Genomic DNA, 18,307 nt, shown 5'->3' on the forward strand with positions numbered 1-18,307 from the left:
TAGCTTCATTCACATGTCTGCCACCAGTGTCCCACATATGGCCACCCCGTGTGGTTAGCGTGGGATTCCACACAGCAGGGGGTCATGGGGAGTCAGGTCACGGGGGTCAGCTCCCAGCCAGGCACACCATCAGAGGGGGCAAGAACCAAGTCTGCAGTGCGCTGTGCTGCCCAAAGAGCTTTGGATACGTGGTCCGAGCATGTCTGAGGTGAGCGAGGCTAGGGTATGACACCTGGTAGCTTCGCTGTATTAAATGCGTTTTCCCTGAAGAGTTTTCAGTTTAACGATGGATGTTTTAAGACGTAACCCTACTGTAGGTAAAGGAGCATCTCTATATACATACACTTCCTTTTACACAACTGGAGAGAAAGACACCCTTTGGGTAGTGTTCTCAGATGTGTGAGAACATCCCTTTTCCAGAAATCCGCAGTCCTCTCACGGAGATTCGTTTGGGTTGAATTTAGGCACAAAGTGCAGTGCGGAACCAATCCCTGTGCTGTGTGGAATACCACAGGCTGACTGGCTGCAGCAAATGGGAATGAATCCCCTGATGGGTCCAGAGCATATAAGGCTCTCCTGGGCTGGGCAGTCCCACCCCTGAGCACATCGGCGGTACTAGGGAAGGCGGGAAGGAGGAATTAATGCTGAGTAGGTTACTAAGAATATCCACTTCTTACCGAGCTGTTGTGGAGATCAGAGGGAAACTGCAAGGGGGCATTGCCTTTTCTTTTTTTGAAAGCTTCTTGGAGGTAGAGATAGAGAAGAAAGCTGGGGAGAGAATGGCTGATAAGGGAGGGATGTGAAGAGAAATTTGGAGGAAGAGTACCAGCGTTAAAGAAACAGCAGAGGAGGGTGGGGCTGGAGTTGACGTATGCATGTAAACAGAACATGCCTGCCTGAATTCTCAACAGGAATTAAGAGTGATCTTACTCTGCCCTGGCGCTGGTACGGCTCAGAGGACTGAGTGTGGGCCTGCGAACCAAAGGGTCACTAGTTCGTATTCGATTCTTGTTCAGGGCACACACCTGGATTGTGGGCCAGGTCCCCAATGGCGGGCATGAGAGAGGCAACCACATATTAATGTTTCTCTCCATCTCTTTCTCCTTCCCTTCCCCTCTCTGTAAAACTAAATACATAAAACCTTTTTAAAAAAGAAAAAAAACAACCCCCACCCCCTAAAAAAGTCTTATCCTGGTGCCTAAACTCCCCTTCCCTAAGAGCTGATGAGGACCTAACTGGGTCATCTCTATACCTACCTACACTAAAAAATGTATAATAGCTCCCAGCGGAGTGCCTGGATAAAGACACCTGCCTCATCCGAGAATTCAGGACTCTTCAGAACATAAGTCCAGCTTACCTTTGGCTTCATTTCTAATGGCAGTCCTGCATAAATCTATCCAAATCTACCCCTGCACATCCAGCCAAATGGGACTTTTGGTCGCTGCACACCGGCCCCTACACCTCTCCTCCCTGCCTGTTGTGCAGGCGTTTCCTTTGCTTTGAATGTTGCTCTTTCCTGGCCGACATCTTCTCATCTTGGAGACCAAGTTCAAATGCTTGTTCTCCTTCACTGGTCCTCGAGGCTCCAGTACTCACCTCTCCTCACTAAGTTGCGCCCAGCATTAGTTGTGTGCTTGTCTAGACTGTCAGACTCTTGAGGACAGTGAAGGCCTCCTCCTCCTCCATCCATTCTTTTATTTGCTCGTTAAAAAAATCCCCAGCATCTACTGTGCACGAGTGCACACAGAAGTGGGTAAGAAAAGCAGTCAGTAAATATTGGCTGAGCTTAATGCTGTCGAAACGGGACTTGTGTTAGCTGATGGGATCTGGCAGTGGGGGTGACCTGTACTAATGAACTGATATTCTCTGTTGTTCTGTTCTGTGAAACTGTATTTCCAAAACCCTAACTCAGTGAGCCATAAACTCATATGAAGGCTGAGTTCCAATTGCCAAAGCAAAGCAAAGAATTGAGATTCACTTAATGAGACAGCTTACAGATTGTTCAGGAAAAAAATATCTGCTTTTGAAATTGTGTCATTTCAGTTTTTATTCCAGACTCATACAAAGCACTATCACCAGTATTATTTAGCAGTGGCTTTCAATACTTTATTAGCATGAGGCACAGGGAAAAAAAACCCTTTATATCACCATCCAGGTTATGTAGACTCATTCCTTCCTTCCTTCAGTAAGTAGGTGCTGACCATCTACTAAAACAGGAACAACCAAAGAGGGAGGAGGGGAGGAAGAGAAGGAGGGAAACAAAAATCCCTGCCTTCAGAGATCGCACTGGTGGAAGACACAATGAACAAGTAAAACACACATACAAACACACAGAAACAGATTCACGGAATGAAACTCCCATTCCCACATGCTGCGTCTCTCCAATGAAGGCCTATTCTGTTCTTATGGTACAGGAGGGATGGAGTGACAGGTAAAGAGAGGTTAACCAAGCGAGTGCGGCAGATTCACCCACAATCAGAGGGAAGCAATAATGAAACTTCAACTCGGGGCTTCTGACTGAGCCCACTGCTGCCCTTTCCGGCATCCTCTGTGGTCCGCTCCGGGTCTTAGCTCCTACTTCTCTTTGATTCGGAGATCCTGAGCTCTGCCTGGAGCAGCTCTTCCCTCTCTTGCCAGGTGAAGCCCCACTGATACTTCTAGGCCTGTCTGGGCTGCCGCGTGCTCCAGGATGCCTCTCCCACGCTCCGCACTGCGTTCTGGCTTCCTTGGCCATCACCGCTGCGCCACAGTAGGCCCCTCTCCACTGTGGCCTCCTTAGGGAGCAGGCGACACTCACCACTTCCCCCCAGAGCACAGTGTTTTACAAGAGCAGCTGTTCACCAACACACATGGAGCCAAAGTGAGTCTGAAAGAGATGTGGGTGGGAGGGAGCCAGGACTACTGCAGATTTAGGCAACATCCACTGAAAAGGCTACGACACTAGAAAAGGTAAACACTGGAAAACAGATCTCTTTAACCTAGGTTATAAAAGTCACACATTAGACGCTTTGAGAGTATAAAAACCACAATCCAAATTTTCTATCTGCCTAGCATCAAGTAGATAGATTTAGAACCACGGATTTAGGTCATGTATTACAAAGAACAGAAACTTAGTCCAATTAATTGAAGAAAATGAGGCCCACCATAAGGGAGCTGGAGAGACCTGAGGCAGGACGGGAGCCGGAGCCCCTGGGGAGCTCCTCCGCGGCAGGAGTAAGGGCACCTTTGCTGTAATGGTGACCACGACAGTGGGGACAGCTGCCAACTCACCAGATGAAGAAAATCAGTTCAGATTCTCAACATGGCACAGGCAAGTCTAGAACTGTCTGCTCCTGTCGTAGTTTGGGTGAGATGGGGCTATGTGGTTGGTGCGAATGTCTAGGGGAGGCAGGAGAAGAAACTTACTGAAAAGGGGGATGAACTTGGAGTAAATATTAACCCTGACTGGAATTGTAAGTGTTAAGTCTGATCCTCCACTACAGAGGATGGGGGCACAAGGCCAAGGTGAGGTCAGCTATAAGCTATTCTATAAAATTCTGTATCTGTGATATAGTATAAAATATAATTTGAATCCTGTTAAAAGTAAAATAAAGGAGATTTTAGCTAAATGACCTCTAAGTTTCAGGGACCTGCATACTATGAATTTATAAACATACAGGACCCAGCAGAAGGAACACCAGAGCATGGTTGGCAGGGTAATAATATAGGTGTAATAATATATAGTTTTAATTTGAACATTTCACCTAACATGTCATATGGTGTGCTTGACTGTGATATTGTTATGTTACAGAATGATATGCTTATGATTTTATAATAAGTTTGTAGTAAAAAAGGGGGGCGTTATCTGCGCCAGACCCTATATGCCATGAAAACTGAATTCTCTAACCCATGGTTTTCAGACTTTATTCTGAATCGAGAGATTCTGGTTCTGTAGGACGAGGGAAGGAAGGCAGTGGGGATATTTAAAGCACTCCAGATCCTGCTTAAGATGTACCATGTTGAGGAACTGCTTAACCTAACTCCTTCCCCTTCTAGTAATTAAAAAGGGGCTCAACTGCCATATGTTTTTTAATTAGAATAAAAATGAACAGGAAAACCACGCAGGTACATCATTCATGTAGTAACATAAAATAAGAGCATGCATAAAACTTAAAACCACCACATTTCATATCATTGTTTTTAATAGCATTTAGTCACCTAATTTATAGTGGCATATTGGTTTTAAACGATGTGTCAGACTGATTAGTATCTTGGTCTTGGGTTTTCTTTTAAAGGTGAGAACAAGGAAATTAGTTATGAGTTAAAAGGTATTATTTTAGGATGATATGTTGACTATAAACTCAAAAGGTACATTTATATCAATTCTATAAACAGCAAATATGAATGTAACTTATTTAAGCCTTTTGGTTCACATTTTTAAAAGCACCCTCATTTCTTTGAAGCTAAGTACTATTAATGGTTCTTAAAAATCCATTGTGGACATGATGTACTCGGTCCGACTAGCTGGGAGCTGGAGGAGTGAGTTTATGTGACCATCTAATTCAGAGTTCGATTTAGCCCTAAAGTCAACCTTCATTACAAATAAGTTACAGTCACGGGTAGCATAATCAGTCTTCAGATACAGCTTCCAAAGCTCTCATCATCCTGGTTACCCCCTTTTTCCTTTCATTTGCACATACCTTTCTTTTAAAGGAGCAAAATATATACGTTCACCAAAATTCTGAAAGTCACAGCTTGTATAGCACTGGACAATAGTAGCTTTGGCGTTTGATGTTACAAAGTCAGTTTCATTCCAAATTTCTTCATTCTGGGTCCAGGCGAGGTAAAACAGGAAGAATAAGATTCCCAAAAGCGGAGTCTTGAGTTATGAAGTATCCCGATGAATGTGCATGTGCATGCTGGGAAAGAGTTAAAAAAAACAGCAGTTACGCTATTAAGACTTATAAGTCTTCAACGAAGGCATTAAAATTACTTATCCTTTCTGAGTAAGTACTTGAGACCAAATTTACTTTCAAATCAGTTCTTGTCCTAATTTTGTTTAAATACACAGGAGATGGACAATAACAAAGAATCCGTATCAACAAGTTGCACCAGGTACTCCCGGTACACGTTCTCCCCAGTGATTCTTTCCAGTCAGAAACACAAATTATGTCCTTGGGTCCTTGAAGTGGGGGACACTAGCAAGAACGGTCCCAATGTACTCTGCTTTTGATCAGCAAATCAGGAGCTTGAGAAAAAAGGGCAGCAGTCAGAAGAACAACAACAAGGCAGCTGAACGCTGGAACTGAAACAACAGAAAGCCACCGGTGACTTCCCCTGTCACCACAGAAAGGGGGACTGTGCTGAGGTTGTCTGCAGTGAGATGATCTTTAGTATCTCTTCTAATTCTGAGATCCCAAGGTTTAAACGCATAGATAACCATGTCTCTGGGAAACTTAAATTATCCATGATCAGTGGAATACTAAAACTGTTTATTATCATGAAGAAAATACGTTTTTTAAATGGCTAGATTATCGCATTCCTGTGGAAAAAGTTAGTCCTGAAACATTTCCTGCATAACAGCCAGGCAGACCATTAAAGAATCCCCACGACAGTAAACCAGCAAGGCTATTAAAGGGTATAATGGCGTGACAAATCTGAAAATACTGAACTAAACAGACACACTGTTAAACCAGCCTTAAAGTTCACTGTTAAACCTGAACTTAAAAGTTCGGCTTTTAAGATCCGTCTGTCCATCCAAATGTGCTAAACTCCTAAGCACAAGCAATCCCTTGCCAGGTACGGCACAGAATCAATCACAGCCGAGTCAACACCATAAAAGTTATTTTCACTACTGCTCTATTGGTCCTTCCAGTCCTCTGGGCACAACTGAACATCAGCAAACCACTGCAATTATGTGTGGAACATTTTTATTGATATTGCTCCACTGAAATAAATACAAAATGGGAATTGTGCTGGCTTCCAGTGAGACAGGAAGCTCCGATGAGACAAGACTGTCAGTCACACGTGGCTCACCTGCAAAGCTGCCTTCTGCTGGGCTGCAATGTGCTGCTGCTCGGCATGATCCCGGAAGTCCTTGTTAAGGGCGGGTCTCGAAAGTGCGATGCTAAAATGGGAATCTTAGTTACTTGGCTGTGGAAGGTATGCGCTTCCTTAATTTTGAATCACCTTTTTCATTATATAATATACAGTAGTAAAAAGAGGCCTTCCAGAATACATTTCGCCTTTTCCCACCGTCTACATTAACGTATATGAAGAAAGCCTGTGTTGTATACTGGGGCTTCAAATGATCTCCTTTTTATTGATGATTTACAGTCCCCCACTTGCAGACAGACTTGAGGTACTCCAGTCTATTGTAAAGCTACATCTATGATGAAAACTGAAGAGCTGAACATTTCAAGCAGAAGATACAGAATGCAGGACAGAGGAACTTGATATGTCTGAAGAACTTAAGAGTTCAGTAGGACTGGAGGTTAGGGCTGGGGAGGCGCGAAGTGGGTTGGCAAAAATGAGGCTGGGGAGGAAGGCGGGCGCCAGGATACGAAGTGAGTTAAGAAAGCAGGCTCTGAGGACCGGTACAAGCAGAGGTGTGGCAGACCAGAAGCACCACGTGCGGTTCAGAAAGACCACAGCGATGGCAGACAGTGCTGGTCTCCTCAACAACTGCGTCTCCCTCTTCCATGCTGATGGCAAACCCACACTCAGTTCAGTCATCAGCGGTGCCACGCTTCGGGGCCAGCCCAGCTCCTCCCTCAGGAGTGAACTTTGGTGTAAGAAATGCCATAATCCTTGCTGGTTTCTGGTTTATGCAAGAAAAGGGTACCTGATTCTAAGCAATTAGGTTTGATGGGTAGTCTGTTGCAAGGCTTCTGAGCATAGTTTCCTCACTTTTAAAAAAGGAACATAGGATAGGAACCTCCCGGCTTTTGCCTCTGTAGGTGGCTCAGTGTGGAGGGGAGGCCTAGGGCATGCAGTCCTGTCCTGGCCACTAGGGAGCGGCTGACATATGCGGAAGGCAGAAAGGAAAGACGGGAGGACGCTGGTCACTGCTGACACGGCTGTGCCACTGCAGCGCGCTGCTCTGCACCACCCTGTCTTCACCTTCCTGCTTAACACGTGCCCTAACCTTAAGGCAACCCTGCTGGTTGTCGGAGAGACTACAGGGAAGTTCAGTGAGGGAGCAGGTGTGGTGACTGAGGACAGAAATGACAGTGCCAGGCCAGGGCAATGAAGAGGAACGGACGGATCTGAGACACGTTTCAAAGTGTAAACATAAGAGAAGGGTTAAGTGCTTGGAGATGAAAGTGAAAGGGAATGATAAACAATTCAAATGATAAACAATTCAGAAATTCACATTTCTGACTTTGATAACTAGTAGATCTGTACCATTTGCTGAGACAAGAAACCAAAGAATATTAAGCAACTAGTTAAAAAAAGGGAAGGGAAGATGAGTTCAGTTTGGGGAATATAGGGTTTGAGAGGCCTGTAGCCCATCGAAGATGGTATGTCCAAGAGGCATCCTGGTGCTGGGGAGAGAGGAGTAGGTTAAAGGGGCGAATGTGTCCACGTTATCTGCACATTACTAACAGCTTGTGAAAGTGGATGCAACTCTCCAGGGAAAAGAGGCAGACTGGGAAACTGGGTTTGTAACAGAACTTGGAGGAACATCAACATTCAAGAGACGGGCAGTGGAGAAATGTTTGCTAAAGAAAGCAAGGTAGTGGAATAACAGTGAATGGAAGCCAAGGAAAGAGTTCTCTAAGGAGAGCGTGATCAGTGCTGACAAATGATAGTAAGTTCTCTAACAAGAAAATGACTTTGGTCGGTTTAGCCACAAGGAGGGTGCAAATGAACTAGGCTCAAGCCTATTCTAGGTGGGGCGGAGGGGGGGGGGGGACACCTGGCTGTCAGACTGTCATGGCCTGAGGAGTAAGTGAGTGAGAAAGCAGAAATGAGTATAAGGTGGTGAGTGGATGGGATAATGAATCTGAAGGAAGAGAGTTGAGATGACAGAAACAATAGTGTACAATAAAGATCATTAAGCTACCTAAATTTACCTACTTTGCAGAATGCTTAAAAGTGGGACAGTAGAGTAATTTCGGTAATAAATAAAAATCATACAAGACCTCTTTTTTTAGAGTAGGCTGTAGGAAAAGTAAAATATTCTAATCAGAATTAAAATGGTTAAAATTGAATCAAATAAATTGTTGAATTTTTTTCAACTCTAACTAGGAAACAAAACAATGTAAATTCCAATGATAAAGACATAAACCATTGCCACCCAACTTCAATTATTCTGTCCAAGATAGGTTTTTATATTACTGAACATAAAACCACAGTATTCTTTAATACCTAGCTCCAGGATGATTTGTTGAGGATTGGTTCTGCATTAGTAGTTTTCTTTTCTCTTTGTCTAGTTCAGCCAAGATTGCAACTCTATTTTTGTTTTGAAAACCTAAAAAAGAAAGGAGGGTTAGGAGAGGAGAGAGAGAAATAAGAAACATTTCAGAGCTATTGTATAAACCCAGGCCACCTAGACACCCAGAGAGCACCATCCTCTTCTCTTAACATGACAATGAACTCACTGGTAAGGGGTTTCTTCAGATGGTTACTGTACCCTACTGCCTGTTTCCCGGCAACTTTAACAGTACAACACATGGATATATGCGAAGTATAACAATGAGGGAGGAGTCAAAGACTTGGTTCCAAATGATTTTAACCACTAAGGGATAAGTAACAGCATTGCTTTTTAACAAAATCTCTGAGGCCCCAAATGCTGCAGGGACCAACCCTGCCCTGTTCAGTCAATCTCGGGCAGTGAAGATTTTCTTAGTTCTCAGACGTAGGCCCCTTTGTGCAGGCCTCTTTCAAGGGGGGAAAAAGCATTAGACATACTTAGATCAAAATGATAATTTCTTTTTCTCAACTGCTTTCATTCAAAATGACACAATCTTTCAAGGAACAAGTCACAGAACTGCAACTGAATGAAAAGCAATTCTGAGAAAGAAATGGAGCGTAACTGACAGGGCACACAAGGATGTGTGCTTTACCAAAACTTAACACTGGGCTTGGTTCTGAGCTCCAAACTTACTGAGATCTAGAGAAGGAGTCTTGGCCTAGAAGCAGTATTCAAAATGTTTTAAAAATCTGAATTAAATGCCAACATGTAAATGCTGAGAGAGTACATACAAAACATATACACTGAAGTTTGCAGCATTTTCAGGTAAGTCTCATACCACCCCACTCCATCCCGCCCAGGACGCGAATTGTTCCTTTGTCCAGGGCACTCATGCTGTACATGTAATAAGATGTTTTGAGAGGAAGAGAACACACTCATACAGCTTTTATTGTACTGTATTGTTATAGCTGTTCTAAGTTATCATGTTAATTTCTTACTGTGGCTAATTTATAAGGTGAACTTTATCATAGGTATTATATATAGGAAAACATGTCACATACATAGGGCTCAGTACTATCTGGGATTTTTCAGGCACCCAGGGGGTCTTGGAACATGTCCCCCACAAATAAGGGGAGACTACTGTATTTTACAAACCTCAGCTTTAGGCCTTTACTTCAACTAACACCAAAGCAACTGATGAACAATTCCCTTCATTCCATCAAGGCAATCTGTCAAAGGGGTTTGAAAATCAGTTGCTATATAAATAAAGGCAATAAAAAATAGTTTCTTGCCCTGGCTGGTGTAGCTCAGTGGATACTCAGGCCTGTGAACCAGAATATCGCGGTTCTACTCCCAGTCAGGGCACATGCCTGGGTTGCAGGCCAGTTCCCAGCAGGGGACACACAAGAGGCAACCATACATTGATATTTCTCTCCCTCTCTCCTTCCCTTCCCCTCTAAAGATAAATAAATAAAATCTTTAAAAAATATTTTTTAAAAATAGTTTCAATGATGAAATAATTTCTTAATTATCGAGACCTCTAATAATGGGGACCATCACAAGCCATAAATATCAACTCATCTTTACACAATTAGGATTTTTATGTAAACATAACAACCAGTGTCAGAGAACTTTTATTTTATGTATTAAATTAAATTTATTAAATTGCCTATATCTGACCATTTTTCTGCCTACAAAAATAACAACTGCATATAATTCACCAACTTTTTAAAAATTTAAATCACATGTCCTTCTTCTGGGCTTGGTTAAGAAGGAACAGCCTCCTTAAAATCCATGCCTGTTTGACAGTCAGAGCACAAGACAGCTACAGTCACTCCCTGCTGCCGTGAAAATGAAGTGTGAAAAGTAGGAACTATAGGCTCTAAATGAATACATGATTTCTAAATCAATACAGTTGCTGACTGCCAATGCTCTTAGTCCATGAAGGAAGGCTGTGTTATTGTCACTCCACTTGCCACCTAGGGGTTGGCCTGTTATCCCAGTAAACAAATAAATTACTATAAACAACCTGATAATATATTAGGTGGGAAATTTAGAATATGGGTATTACTGATTTTTATACCATAGAAAGTTCCCTAAAAGAGATGTAACACAAATTAAGGAAAGATTATTACAGAAGGATAGGTATATACCAGAATGTATTATGTAAAGGAATCCAAAAGTGAATTCTTTGTAAAGTGGAAAATGTTTCACCAGGGAAGTTGGTTCTCTTCCCTTTGTATACATGGTGTTGCAAATATTTAAGGCAAATCACACCACTAGCTACATTTTCAACTATAGGACAAGACTTTTTTCCTTTTTTCAGAAGAGGCTTATACATTTTCAGAAGAGAAGTATGTAACTACATCTTTTTAGATATTTAGAGAGACTATAAATATAAAATAGAAAATTCCTAAGAAGCAAATTAAAAAATCTGAGAATGTGTAAATTATATGATGAGCAAAAAAAGTCACCATGTTGGAAAGGACTGAAGTGCTGTTTACAGAAATATAAATTCCTCAAGATTAATTTGTTCACAAGAAAATACTTTAGTCCTGACTGGTGTGGTTAGTCGGTTGGAGTATCATCTGTAAACCAAAGGATCACAGGTTCAATTCCAGGTCAGGGCACATACCTCGGATGACTATTTGGTCCCCAGCTGGAGCACATGCAAGAAGCAACCGATCAGCGTTTCTCTCTCGCATCTATGTGCCCCCCACCCCCCATCTAAAATCAATAGGCACGTCCTCAGGTGAGGATAAAAGAAAATGTTTTATACCATCCTCCATTAAAAGGAGCTGGGGTTCTCAGAGAGTAGTAGTTCTGTGTCTTAGAGCAAGAAAATAATTAAGATGGGCCTGGAATATCTTATCAGAAAGCAAGATTTTTTTCAAAGGGTCAGGATAGCACTCAAAGATCAAAGAAGACAATTTGAGATTAGCCAGGCTGTCACAAATGGAACATTAAAGAGAATAATAATTACCGTTAAATGGAACAAATCAAATCTATGATACGCTATAAATTCATAAGATACAAAAAGGAAAGTTAAAGTACATAAAAAGACAGTTTTAAAAAAGGTTGACTATAAGTTACTATGTTAATAATTAAGTAAACATTTGGGTGTTTTGTTTCCCCTATAAGCACATGTCCACTTATAAAGTATAGCTGTGACCTTTTGTTTAGGTGCAGGAGGAATGGGTGGATATGGGGAACTGTAGCTAAGCTAAAAAGTTCCAGAAAAGCAAGTTATGCATCACTGGTACAAAGTGTTAATTCAGAGGCAGCACACCTTGGAACAAGCCTGAGGGGGTGAATCTGCTTTCCTTCTGGTTAAGGTAAGGTAAAGGTAAGGTAAGGTAAGACTTCTGTTTGGGTTGGAGGTGGCAAGCTCTCCCAGGAGCTCTACCTCCCGCTTCCTACACAGCACCCCGAAATCACAACTAAGAGCAGACAGAGTGGCCCCAGATCTACGTTCCCACCACTTCATCTGCAGGGTTTATAGTTTTTCCACAAGCATTTTGAGGTAATTATAAAATAACCAGAGAAGAATTCACCTGCTTTACTCAGAATTTCACCAGGTTTCTCTGTGTATCTGAAATCGGGTTAGACCAACCCAGCTGCCACCACGAGACCCCAGAACTTTAATGTCACCAAGAATGAGAGACTCTTAACACAGGAATGGTACTTGGGACAAATTCCAGTTTGATAATCTACCTTTACATACTGAAATTCTCAAAATGTTACTTCAATCACATAGTAAGTTTCTATACTACAGCGGATACTAAGAATATGAGACTTCAGTAACTGTCTGCCAAGAACTTACGAAACTCAGCAGTCCCGATTACTACTGCAGTGTAACAGAAGATGCCCGGAAAGAGGGCTTAATGAACACAATGGGATCCTGTCCTCTACACCACAGACATTAATATAACGCATGGATCAAGATTGTTTTCTTAGTCATTGTTCTTGCAGTTACCACTGTAAGATAATTATGGCACCTGACATTCAATCTCCAAAATAAGTAGTCCCTGTATACATTACCAGTACAGAGATAACTTGATACAGAGATTAAAGTGCCATACGTACAAATAATAATTTACAGTTCTCATTGAAGAGTATGGGAGTCTCTAGAACGTGCTACTGACTCCCTCTGCTGGTGGCCAATTGCAGCAGCTCCATGACACCAACAAACTGACAAAAGAGGAACAACAAAAGCCAAAGCGGCTTTGACTGTGCTTCACAGTGGATCTGACTAGGGATCAAAGGCAACACTGAAAATGACTGCATTTTATTGCAACTGCTAAAAAACAGAGTAACCGGCAAATGGTAAACTTCATTTGTGTTACAATGAAGAGATCATCTAAAATTTTATTTTCATTTGGACTGCACTGTGATTTTTTAGCGGCATATTTTCTTTTCAAAATAGACTTCTCTTAGTTTTCCTTTCTGTTTAAATTATTTTTAATCTGAGTCCTTATAACTTGGAAAAAAAGAGATCAAAGACCATAGGGGAATGTTGACCCGTGAGTTGAGAGAACAGAACAGGGAGCCCAGCAATAAACAGCAGCTGGAAGCAGACAAGCATGGGCTTGTCCATTCAGCTGCTGCCCAGCACAAGGGAGGCATGAGTCTGAGCTGAGTAGAGCCAAGCTGACTGCTAGAAGAGAAATCACATTTCAGGGGAAAACAACAACATTCAGAGTCACTACCATGTATTAGAATATCCAGTATCCAATAATGAATCACTGAGTATGGTAAGAAAAAGGCAAAAGTGACCCATACTTAAAAAAAAAAAAAAGTGCAGTCAACAGAAACCAGCTCCGAGATGAACCAGATGATGCAATTAGCAGTGACAACAACCTGTATCCAGACTCTAAAAACCTTTAAAATAAAAAGCCCAGTTTTTAAAAAGCAGGCAAAAAATGTGAACAAACACTTCACAGCACAAGAGATTTCCAATGGCCAATGAGTATGTTAAAAAGTCGCTCAACATCTGTCATCAGGGAAATGCAAGTTAATACTACAATGAGATGTCACCTCACACCCCCCAAAAACGGCTCCAAAAACAGAGACAGCCAGTGCTGCGTGTGGAGCAGCCAGAATCCCCCCAGTTTGCTGGAGGGAACGGAAACGGTACAACCACTTTGGGAAAAGGTGTGCCGGTTTTTCATAAGGTTTACTATACACTGGGCTGCCCTATCCCTAGAAATTTATCCAAATGGCTACAAAAGGGCTTACAGCAAACATTCAGAGCAGCTGTATTCACACTGGCCAAAGCCTCCCCACAGGAGGATGAATAAATGAACTGGGGGACATTCATAGAGCAGAACTCCCTGCTAGAAAGAAAGGAACGACGGGTGCACGTGGCACGACGTGGGTCAATGTCCCGGACAGCAGAGGGAGTGCAAGAGGCCGAACACAAACGAGTGCCCACTTTATGGTTCCACGTGCATGGAGTTTAAGATAAGATGAAACTAAGATTTTTTTTTAAATCAGAAAAGATCAGAACAGAGATGAGTAATAAAAAAATATGGTGAGTTAAACAGGAGTTTCCTTCAAGTTTTGGGGTAGGAAACTACTTACAAAGTAGAACTTAATACTTTACAGAAATTAAATTTTACCTTTTAAACCTTACTTTTAAGTAAAAATGTCTTTAGGATGTGTCTACGTTGATTTGTTTTAGAGAGCTGGTGCAACACCGGTGAGATGTGTGTGAAAGGGTTCGGAGCAAATGAAGTACAGGTATGGATAGAGCTTAGTGACATTATAACTGCTTTAAGAAGTGTTCTGATTTCAAGTAAAAGAGCAAGAGAAAACGGATTTTAGAGGAGGACCTAAGGTTTATGATGTGAATAATCTTAACATATTAAAATATAGGATTAACAGCTATTAAAGATGTTATATGTCTGATACAATGTCGGACTTCTTCAAATACGGGGTCTTACTTTGCTGTTCGCTTTGTATTCTGGCTACAGTAACTGCCTAATGCCCAATTTTCTATTAAAATACATTTACTACATGAGGAAAACGTTCCCACTAATACAATCAGTCCCAGCATGCCATTACCTTGTCCCGAAGAGTTTGCTGCCATCTTCCTATTTCTGTGTTAACTGTTCAGTGGCAACTGCTCAGTACTTTACAATCACCTGTAAAAATGTACATCCATGAAAAAATGTACATCCATGAAAAAATGCACCATACTTTAATAATAAATTAGAACTTGTCAGGAACAGCTAGCCTTCCTACTAGAAACATTTGCACTTTGTTCATCTCTTCAGAAACACACTTCTGAAAAGAACACAGACTTAAATCACAAACAAACTCTGCAAGCTCCTCAAGTATTTAATTAGAGCAAGAAGGGTAAGTGTTTATTCTTGCAGATGTTGATGCAACTTTTGGCATTACTGTCTTTAATATATCATTAGGCTGTTTACCAAATACCACCACATGTATCAGTCGATAACATCAATACGGACACAGTGTTAGGAAGAAAAATGATTCACCTATGGTGCCTTTTGATTCACTTAAAAAATGTACCCAGTATATAAAGACTTCATCCGACTCAACACCAGGAAGACAAACAATCCAATTAAAAATGGGCCAAGGGTCTGAACAGACCCTTCTCCAAGGAGGACATACAGAGGGCCCAGAGACATATGAAAGGATGCTCAGCATCACTAGCCATCGGAGAGATACATGTGAAAACCACAATGAGGTACCACTTCACACTGGTCAGAATGGCCATCATAAACAAAGCAACAAACCAATGTTGGAGAGATTGTGGAGAAAAGGGAACCCTAGTGCACTGTTGGTGGGATGCAGACTGATGTAGCCACTAAAAAGAAAACAGTATGGAATTTCCTCAGAAAACTAAAAATGGAACTTCCTTTTGACCCAGCAATTCCACTGCTGGGATTATACCCTAAGAACCCTGAAACACCAATCCAAAAGAACCCATGCACCCCAATGTTCATAGCAGCACAATTTACAATAGTCAAGTGCTGAAAGCAGCCTAAGTCCCATCATAAATGAGCAGATTTAAAAAAACTGTGGTACGTTTGCACAATAGAACACTATGCAACAGAAAGAAAGAACTCTACGTTCCCGACAGCATGGATGGATCTGGAGAGCATTATGCTAAATGAAATGAGGCAGTTGTTGAAAGACAAAGACCATATGATCTCACCTACAGGAGGAATCTAATGAACAAAATAAACTAACATGCAAAATGGAACCACAGGTGTGAAAACACGGAGCACACTGACAGCGACCGGCGGGGCGAGGAGGGAAGGGGATAATGGAGGGAAAAGGACTAGACAAAGAACATGTATGAATGACCCACAGGCATGGACAACGGTGTCGGGGTTGACTGTGGGAGTGTGTGGGGGGGGTAAACTGGGCAGAGGAGGGCAAAGGTAGAAAAACTGGGACAACTGTAATAAAATAATAAAAGTTTTTTAAAAATGGGAAAAGAAACGTACCCAGCAAAAAGTGTGCACTGAAAGCTAAAAAGGAAACGAAGGGAGATCCCAAATAAGTAACACCCTAGTCCTGCCCTATGGGACCATATAATAGGTGGGAAAACACAGTCTCATTCAAGCAACCACACTAAAAAAGTTTTACAAACGCGCTCTTTAAAAGGCGTAAACACAGCTCTGGAAGCAGAGAGGAGCAGGTTCTCCTGGCGTGATGAGGGAGGCCTTCAGGGGAGCCGGGGAAAGCACTGGGACTAGCAAACGGACGTCGGTTTTGAACAAACTATGGTTAGGTATCTCCTGCAGATGAAGCACGGGGCTAGCGAAGCCGGGTTAAGAGGGCGCATCGGGTGAAGGTCAACGTCAGGGTCGTGAAAGGGCTGGAGCTGCACCCCAGAAGGGTCCCCGCAGGCGGGCGTGGATGGCAGGCGGGGCTGGGGCTGCGGCCGAGAGGAGGGAGCAGTGAGAAACTTTGGGAAGCGAGGAAAGCGGAGAGGCCAATGCCCAGTGGCACCAGAGACAACGACAGCAGGTCAGCACTGGAGCCACCCACCTCCGTGCCCCGGCGCCGCCAAGCGGCCCTACTTACCGTGTGTACGCGTGCGCGCCCCGGAGTGCCTCACTGTCGGATCGCGCTCTCCGAGGGGGCGCGACCACTTCAAGACCGGCAAACCTAGCCCAACGTGCGGCTCTACAACCTTCCCGCCCCCGCGGCACTTCCGCCTTCTATGACGTAACCCGGAGGAGCGGAAGTCCCGCCTCCCATCCGAATCAAATAGCTGCAGCTCTTGACGATTCGTATTTTACTGCAGCCTCCCTGCAGAGGCCAGTTTCCTACCGAAGAGTGACAGCCGAAGAGGCTCATGGGAGATGCAGGCTGCAATTTGAAGGCGGTGCCCGAGTGGGCGGGGCCAAAGACCTATCCGGCTGGCTCAACGAGGTAGGGGCGGGGCGGAGACTGACTGGGTCCCTAGCACCTTCTAGTTGTCCATTCCTCGAGGTCACCCTGGCTGGAGAGGAGCCACCACCAGGCTGCTGATTGATTCAGCGACTGCGTGAATACCCAGACTGGGACTGAGTCGCAGCTGCTCCCTGAACTCGGAGGGCGCGACTTCACAGGGTGCGGTCGCTTTCAAACTATAACACCTCCCTCGGGTTGCAGGTCCACACACACAAATCCCAGGAATATTTTTCATTTCTATAGTTTGCATAATTACACACATAAGAAAAGCGCTAAACTGGAAGTCGTTTTTAGTACTATTTAATAGCCTGTATTTAAGAAACGGGTGCGCTACATCTGAGAACCCTAAGTCGCTCCCAGTGGTTTCTGTCCTGATACCTGCTTCCGGCAACTAGATCTGTGCATTTCTATTAAAAGCTAACCTTAAGTTGATGTATGTCGCATCTTCTGTGCTCGTTCAACGGTTACGCATCTTTTCTAGAATATGTCCCTAATAATGGATATTTTCTCAACAGTAGATGTTTAGGATGTACTGTGTTGTGGCTCGTGGTTCCCTGACTAAAGCAATAACACTACCAGCATTTACTGAATGCTTTCTGCATGCTAGGTGTTTCCTGTGTGTCACCTCCTGGCTTGTCGTCCCTGATTTGTATGAGGCTAAGACACGTTGAGTTACCTACTACTCTATGTCAGGTAGCTGGAGGACTGGAGGTCTGCCATATACTAAAGCCCAGGTTCTAAAATCTCGCCTGTCACCTCTGCTTAGAAGGAAGGAATTCCTCTGAGACCAGCTCTTGCTGACTAATCTAGATATAAAGTGTAACTCATGAGTGTTTTGATAGTTATCCTGGGTCCCTTTTCATTGAAGGTGTTTTGATTACCGGAGTGACTAGGAAAATGACCGATAGGTATTTAACTGATAGAACCTTGGAGAACGTTTGGTTTTAAATTGCCCGACTAGACAATACAGAAACTAGAGCATTGAGAAAGCTCCAAACTAAGGCCCTACTGGCCATTCTGAACAACGTTTATTTAAGGAGAAAGGGGGAAAAAAGAGTTCTACCCCCCCAGATCATTTGCCATTTCCTGACAAGTTCAGCTTCCCAGGGTTGGGAGAACATTGTCAAAAGAAAGATAAATTGCTGCTAATCATTTTGTCCTTTACTGGGTAGAAGTTAGCCCTTGACCCCCTCTATCTTCTTCCCGAGAGATTTCGGAACTTCTGCCTCACAAGAATTTTAATATATTGGTTCATAGTCAGTTTACTTGAGTTCAAATCCCACCTCTGACATTTAATGATTGTGAGCTCTTGTTTAACTTTTTGGTGGTTCAGTTCTGTCATCTCTAAAAGGAGAATAAAAATAAATAAGTTAACACCTTACACCTATTAGATGGCTACTATTTTTAAAAAAATAAAATAAGTGTTGGTGAGGATGTGGAGAAAATGGAACTTTTGTGCATTCTTGGTAGGAA

General features: G+C 42.9%; 1 protein-coding gene across 1 annotated transcript; it reads right to left on the reverse strand.

The window, feature by feature from the left end:
• Positions 1-2,029: 2,029 nt before the first annotated feature.
• INIP (INTS3 and NABP interacting protein) lies at positions 2,030-16,628 on the reverse strand. The gene is made up of 5 exons (XM_037035849.1): positions 16,463-16,628; positions 14,465-14,544; positions 8,353-8,455; positions 6,016-6,106; positions 2,030-4,898 (listed from the first exon to the last, which is right to left on the reverse strand). The coding sequence occupies exons 2-5, from the start codon at positions 14,487-14,489 to the stop codon at positions 4,803-4,805; spliced, it is 315 nt and encodes a 104-aa protein (XP_036891744.1). The 5' UTR covers positions 14,490-14,544; positions 16,463-16,628; the 3' UTR covers positions 2,030-4,802.
• Between the last annotated feature and the right edge of the window lie 1,679 nt (positions 16,629-18,307).

This window comes from Sturnira hondurensis, unplaced genomic scaffold (genome assembly GCF_014824575.4).
Source record: "Sturnira hondurensis isolate 20B ecotype Veracruz unplaced genomic scaffold, ASM1482457v3 Scaffold0022566, whole genome shotgun sequence".
Taxonomy (NCBI): Eukaryota; Metazoa; Chordata; class Mammalia; order Chiroptera; family Phyllostomidae; genus Sturnira; species Sturnira hondurensis.

What these genes read in the sequence shown, in the direction of transcription:
- INIP (XM_037035849.1), bottom strand. Translation starts at nt 14,489, where the DNA reads ATGGCAGCAAACTCTTCGGGACAAG. An exon ending in ACAAATCATCCTGGAGCTAG is followed by an intron (nt 6,107 to 8,352) that starts GTATTAAAGAAT and finishes TTCCCATTTTAG; the next exon opens with CATCGCACTTTCGAGACCCG. An exon ending in AGCAGAAGGCAGCTTTGCAG is followed by an intron (nt 4,899 to 6,015) that starts GTGAGCCACGTG and finishes ACTCTTTCCCAG; the next exon opens with CATGCACATGCACATTCATC.